Here is a 6,633-nt window from a genome sequence, read left to right as displayed (position 1 = left end):
CAAATTACTCGGTGGTGGTATCTTCATTTTGCGCCACAGATCCTCTCGTCCAAGGATATCGTAGTACAAGAAGATTCGAGTGGCGTTGTCCAGGATCTTGTTGCTCAACTTGGTGAATCCTTGGAAAGCAATGAAGCAACTGGTCTTCCGATGTCGACTCATGCATGCCATGGTGTCCATGAAGTTCACCACCCAGTGATCGTTCGGCTTCGTATATAAATCGTCGAAGATGTAGATCGAGGGGTATGTGGTGTCGTTGTAGATCGCCACACTTGATCCATCGTCATTCAATTGTTTGTACGCGACGTCCTCACTATCGGTAAAGTCAGGACGCACCTCGCTATCCGTGTTGATCCATTGCGTCTTGATGCCTGCTTTGTTGGCGACATGTTTGAGCACTTGTGGACACTTGTTTTCATAGCTGACCTTTCCCATGAAGAAGCAGATCTTGTCGAACGAGTGAGGTATCTCGTAGCACAACTGATTGATGAGGAACGACTTGCCCGACTTGGAAGGAGCAATGATGAGTGTGAATTGATTGAGGAATGTGTCCTGGCAATCGAGTTCCCAATCGAACTTCATAATGCCCATGCTCTCCTTGTTTTGTCGAAGATCCTGCAATTTCTCGTCAATGGTCTGCTCTGGTTGGATGTAGTCGGCTAATTCTTTCAGTATTTTGGCATATTGCTTGCTCTTCTCTTCATCAGTTTCATTCTCCATCCGTTGTTTGATGGTATCCTGCATTACTTCGGCTTGATTGAGCGTATTCTCTGTTCTTCTCGTCAATCGTTTGTTGTTATACGGACATCGATGATTGAATCGTCTTATTCGGTTCTTAATGGCGAGCAATGTTGTATCAATGTTGGGAATGTACGGACTATCTTCCATTTATTAGGGAGGAACTGCGTTGCCCCTATTTACTTTGGTTATCACGACATCCGCGACGCCCAAAGTGAAAAAGGAATCTATCACACATACCTCTTACAAGAAATCGCAATCGAAGACACTATTCATACTCTTGATCTTGATTTGAGTTGCTGTGAGAGATATGTACGAAAACATATCACCATTTTTGCCCTCAAATTCATTGCTCGTACCGGTTACCACGATATCGATCGTTGCGTCCTTGTATTCACGAAGATCAGTACAGGGCACATTTCGTAGATCGATCTTGATCGGTTTCTTGTCGTTATTCACGATCTTCGTGCTCGGACTCAATTTCACTTTGAACTGGATCTCACCATCGTATTCACTGTACGATCGACTATCTCTCTTCGTCTCATCAAGAATTCTTTTGAACTCTTCCGATTGCTCCTTGGGCAGTGTGATGGAGAAAGTGTTGAGCAGTTTCTTCTTGTCTGTTTCGAACTTCGAGTTGTCACCCACGAAAACAATGGTAGCATCGGTGATCTTGCAAACATACTTAGCCGATTCGCCTTCTCTCTTGAATCCATTCGAAGTGAGAGACACATTGGAAGCATTGGAAAGATCGAAAACCTGAATCTTGTTGCTCATATCTATTTATATTTATTTATTGAAATCTTTAAGTGATATTAGTTATGGAGGCATCGCAGATGCCTCCCGAGGCGACTTCGTCGCCTCAAAGTTACCATACAAACCTGCGGCTCCCCTTACGCTCCCACCGTGTTGGCACGGATCATGATGAGGTGCATCTGGATCGTCGCTGCAACCTCCTCTTCCAACTCGATTTCGAACTGGATCTGATTCGATGCTCGCATCGGGAACCACTCGGCCAACGGGAAGGCGAAGATTCGGAACTGATTCAACCACGTCTTGTACGTCAACAGCGTGTCGTACTCGTCGGAACGACTATTGCAAAGATAGTCCATCCATTCGAAGAACGTGTGATCAATTCCATCAGGTGTGTTCGTGTTGTCCACATTGATGATACGCTTCTGTTCACCAGCGATGTTCAATGAGATCCGCTTGAATCGCACATCAAGGAGTTCCGAGAAATCGCCATTGTCGTCCGTGAACATCATGAACATCATCTTGACGGGGAAGTTGACCAACACACGATCATCGATGAATCCCTGTCCACTTGGAATACGGAACGTCTTGGTCATGATCTGGTTCTTCACCAACTGAGTGTCTTCAGGATCGAAGGTCGAATCATCGCTCGTCTTATAACTGTGATACCAAAGCGTACACGTATCGAAGTACACACCGGTGAAAGCCGTGGCTGATGGAACAGCGTCCGGACTTGTAGCGGTATTGATTTTGCCAGCATCGATGTAGAAGTATGCATCGTCGTTCGTGGGATAGATCTGAGCATCCATCTGCGTGAGATTGATGAATCGTTCCTGAGAACAACCTTCGAAGATGTCTGCAAAGTTTACATTGATCGTCGTGTACGCCGTGGTCGAATTGTTGGGCTGTACGAACTTGAGCATGTTGTAGAACAACTTCCCGCCATAAGGTCGACCCAGGATGGCCGCAGCTCTCTCGGTTTCATCGTCAGTATCGTAGTCCAATGCATCGTAGTAGATGTAGGACAGTTCCTTCAATCCTTCATTCAACCGACGATTGTTGGTGTCTTGTATGTCCGTGAGCGCATTCAAGAGTGACCGGATCTGGCCGATGTTCTCATTGTCTGCACTCAGAGGCAAGGACGCCAGGTTCTCACCATTCCAATAGGTGTACGTGACCTTCGTGTTGTTCACGATGCCCGACATGTTCTTCTTCACCGGAACATAGAATACCTTGGGTGAACCTGTTGCGTTATTTGCCAACCCGGTGATCTTGAGCTTGAAGGTCATTCGTGACTTGTAGAGATTGAAGTACACGTCATCACCGGATGGAGCGATCGTCCAATTGATCACATCGGTCGATTTGATGTTATTGGACTGATTGCTGAACACAATCTGCGATTCGTAGTTATGCACAGGAGGAATTGTAGTTGCCATTTACTATATAGTAAATGTCAAGCACAGCAGAGAAACTTGTATATCTCCAGAATGGAGTGTTCAAACGCAAGGAGATGACGAATGGTCTCCAGTACTACCATAATGGAGCATTCAAGACCTTCCCACTACCAAGTGGGAATGGCACCTTCGTGCTCAGCAATAACAACAACGACTTCACCTGGGTTGATTCGGGTGCCGTAGTACCTGAGCAGCCTGAAGAGTTCACCACGCTCGACAATTCGTACTTCAAAGGCAGTGACAACCAGGCGATTACCATTGATTCCAAAGGCACGATTCCGTACTTTATCAACAATAGCACATTCGGAGAGCTCGATCTGCCTAGTAGCGGCAAGTACGTGCTGAACATGGACGAAGATGGCAATCCTTCGTTCCTGTTATTCAGTGCGACTACGATCAACACGGCTATCGGTCTCGGTACCACATCGAACAAGTACGCGATTGCCAACTGGAACTCGACAACGAGCACTCGTAAAGATCTGTTCCTGCCAGATCAGTCCGGGACGTACATCCTGAAAGGAGTAGAGGCTGGGGCTTTCGGAATTCAGTACACATTCGAGACATTGAACGCCTCAACTCTATTCCACGATACCCTCGGTGTACAATCGACAAACATGTGTCTCATTGCTTACAAGGATAATACTGCATATGGTGTAACCGTACCTGCAATGGGTGTTTCTTCTGGTTATTTTGTATTCAAGAAGGAAACAAATAATGAAGTACCCACGACGAGCGTCCTTGACGCCTCTACCATCTACCAGGACATCCTCGGCTGCACTAGCACGGAGCGGTGTATCGTGATCAACGATGGAGCGGGTGTGAGCAAGTTGACCTTACCGTCCACAGCAGGATCGTACGTCTTGAATGTATCTAGCAGTGGTGTGTCCTTTTCAACACCGCCTGCCAAGCTCTCCAAGACGTTCACGTACACCTGGTCAGGCAGCGGTCACAGTGTCGTGTCCGAGTATCTCGGATCAGACAATTCGAACTTGACGGAAGGGCTCATGTTATCTTCGAACAGCAAGTATCTGGTCACGATCGATTTGAGTCTCAAGTGTGGTAACTACGAACAGGCATTCGTAGGCTTTACAGACACGCCGACCTTGGTAATCACTACGTCTCAAGCAACGTTGCTGAAGACAACACTTGACAACCCAACCCCAACAATGAATGTGTCTGGCACATCGATTGTTACACCGACAAAGGATGGCGCACTATCGCTCGTTGTGACACGCGGTGGTGATACGACGATATCCCATACATATTCACATTTCCAGGTAACCATCGTCGAACTTTAAGAGACAAAGTGGGGCGACAAAGTCGCCCCGGGAAGCCTTCGGCTTCCCACAAAGTGAAATAAGGGCGACTTAGAAACCATAGCTTCCAGTCTTTTACTTTGGCGGTAATCGTTTACCCGATACACATTCGAGTTGATCAAATGCAACACCATCGATATCAATGATAATTATATCACCACCTAATGTCATCACACGATGACCTTCGATATCATAGATATTCTCATTGAAAGCACGGAGTTCAGCAAGTCCTCCTACTTCACCCCACTTCACTATGTATTTATCATCATTACATGATTTCACAAGAAGATGTTGAAGATCGGGTGAATTTATCATCATATAAGGAGGATTATACTCATTATGATAATTTGTACCTTTGGGATCATCAACAAATGAATTAATCATATCATGCACATATTTACGTGTGATATCAAGACGTTCATCATTCATCCAACAGTTCATTTGTATTTCTATTTATGTTTACATTATTTAAATCTATTTAGGCATCCCTCATTTCACTTTAATCTCTGTCGGACTGATCGATATATCACTTCCACTATCATCACTGGATTCATTCTTCTCGTTGTACACGCATAGACAGTGACATCTGTCCTTGCATTTCGAGTCCACTACTAATTTATGATTCTTCCTCCCACACATCCATCGCCATGCACTTTTCAGCCATTGAATAAAGCGGTTCATTTATGAACGAGATCAAGGAACTAAGGAAACCAGCCAAGCGAAAAGGTGCAACTCGAGTGATCATCAGTTCATTCAAGAGAAACATATACTTCATCGATCTCATCGATTTCTCTTCCAAACAAGACAAATGGATACAGGAAGTGTTGGGCAGACAGAAGAGTACAGGATTCCACAAGAATCGTGGATACAAGTATGTCCTTGTATGCATTGATGGATATTCGAAATACCTGATGGCTCGGCGACTGAAAAGCAAGAGTGCCACAGAAGTCACGCATGCGATGAAGGACATCATTCAAACATACGGACCACCAAAGCATATTTGCTCGGATCGAGGCACCGAGTTCACCAATGCCATCTTTCGTACCAACATCTTGGACAAGTATGACATCACCATGTATCACATGGATTCAGCGAATAAGGCAGTACTAGCCGAACGAGCAATTCGAGATATCAAGGAAGACATCATGGTTCCATTCAATCAATCGAAAGGTGTGTGGTTCGACTTGATCGATGGTGCGGTTCGTAGACACAATGCGAGGAAGAACAGAGACACCGGATATACACCCAATGACATTTGGAACAACAACATCTTGTATACGGAGAAGACAGAACCATCCAACATGACAGCGAAGGACACGACGCCTCAATTCGATGTGGGTGATTATGTTCGAGTGACACGAAGACCTCGTGTTCTGGAAAAGCGATCATTGACGAGCAAATGGTCTCAGGACTTGTATCAAGTTGTTGACATTGACGATCGATTCATGCCATTAATGTACGAAGTGAAGAATATGGAAAGCGGTAGCAAGCAGAAGTGCTATCATTGGGAACTCCTGGCAAGCAAATGCAAACCACAGCCAGCACCACCAGTCACGCGATCCAAGAGTCGAAAGGAACCCAATGCATTGAGAGAGGTAGCAAGGTCACATCGACCCATTACGAGGAGCCAGAATGGGACGACAAAGTCGTCCCGGCGGAACGAAGTTCCGCCACAGAAGAAGCAGAAGAAGCGTCGCCTAAATGTTCGAAAACGATCGTGATGCTCTTCACACCACCTAGAAGCATGAGAGGAAGATTCGAATACGTACGAAGGACAGCAGAGCTTCCCCCAATATTCACAACAGCATAACCAGTATGAGACACAAGACTATTCAATGTATCGATGTACGGTCTGTCTAGGATAGGCGTGTTGTCAAACGTGACTAGCACTCGATAACCCTTTTCAACCACCGATTCGATTGATGTGCAATCGTTGAACATGTCTTCAGGAAGGTACGTTATGACAGTCGTGGTTATCAGGTACGATCCGGACGGCATAGGCGGCATACCATCACCACCCCATTCGCTATTGAATGATTCGGTAGTTTCTGGTGTGTATTCGAAGACAAATGCTTCGTTCGCTTTCACGATACAAGCCGCACTCCCCCACGAGTATTGAGGAACACCATCCACTGTCTCTCGAATTAGCACATGATGACCGTCCTTCTCTGGCATGTTGATGAGCATGTTGTCGAGCTTCTTGAACGTGTAGTTGTTTCCATTGCTACTGAAAATGTACGACATTTACTTTTTACTTTGGATGATTTCGTTGATATGCACGAACGTACACACCCTTCAGACACGCGCCATCATCGATGAACAGATCGGACAACTCGGGAGGCACTTTATCATCCACAACTTTGTAGACCACG

The 6,633-nt window shown here is 45.7% G+C and overlaps 1 protein-coding gene; it reads left to right on the top strand.

Annotated features, from left to right (window-relative positions):
- Positions 1 to 201: 201 nt before the first annotated feature.
- GSBLH_T00001652001 (uncharacterized protein) lies at positions 202 to 780 on the top strand. XM_013040079.1 has 3 exons: positions 202 to 231; positions 263 to 389; positions 422 to 780. Exons 2-3 carry the CDS (start codon positions 368 to 370, stop codon positions 661 to 663), a joined length of 264 nt encoding a protein of 87 aa, XP_012895533.1. The 5' UTR covers positions 202 to 231; positions 263 to 367; the 3' UTR covers positions 664 to 780.
- Positions 781 to 6,633: the final 5,853 nt, after the last annotated feature.

The sequence above is a fragment of the Blastocystis hominis genome (assembly GCF_000151665.1).
Source record: "Blastocystis hominis, Singapore isolate B (sub-type 7) whole genome shotgun sequence assembly, scaffold_12".
Lineage (NCBI taxonomy): Eukaryota > Bigyra > Opalinata > Blastocystidae > Blastocystis > Blastocystis hominis.
Note: the sequence above shows the minus strand (reverse complement) of the source record. Positions and strands in the feature narration are given on the sequence as shown.

Bases quoted from the DNA above. Each gene is read 5' to 3' on its own strand.
- GSBLH_T00001652001 (XM_013040079.1), top strand. From the start codon at position 368: ATGCCTGCTTTGTTGGCGACAT. The intron at 390-421 runs GTTTGAGCACTT...TTGTTTTCATAG, and splicing joins GCCTGCTTTGTTGGCGACAT to CTGACCTTTCCCATGAAGAA.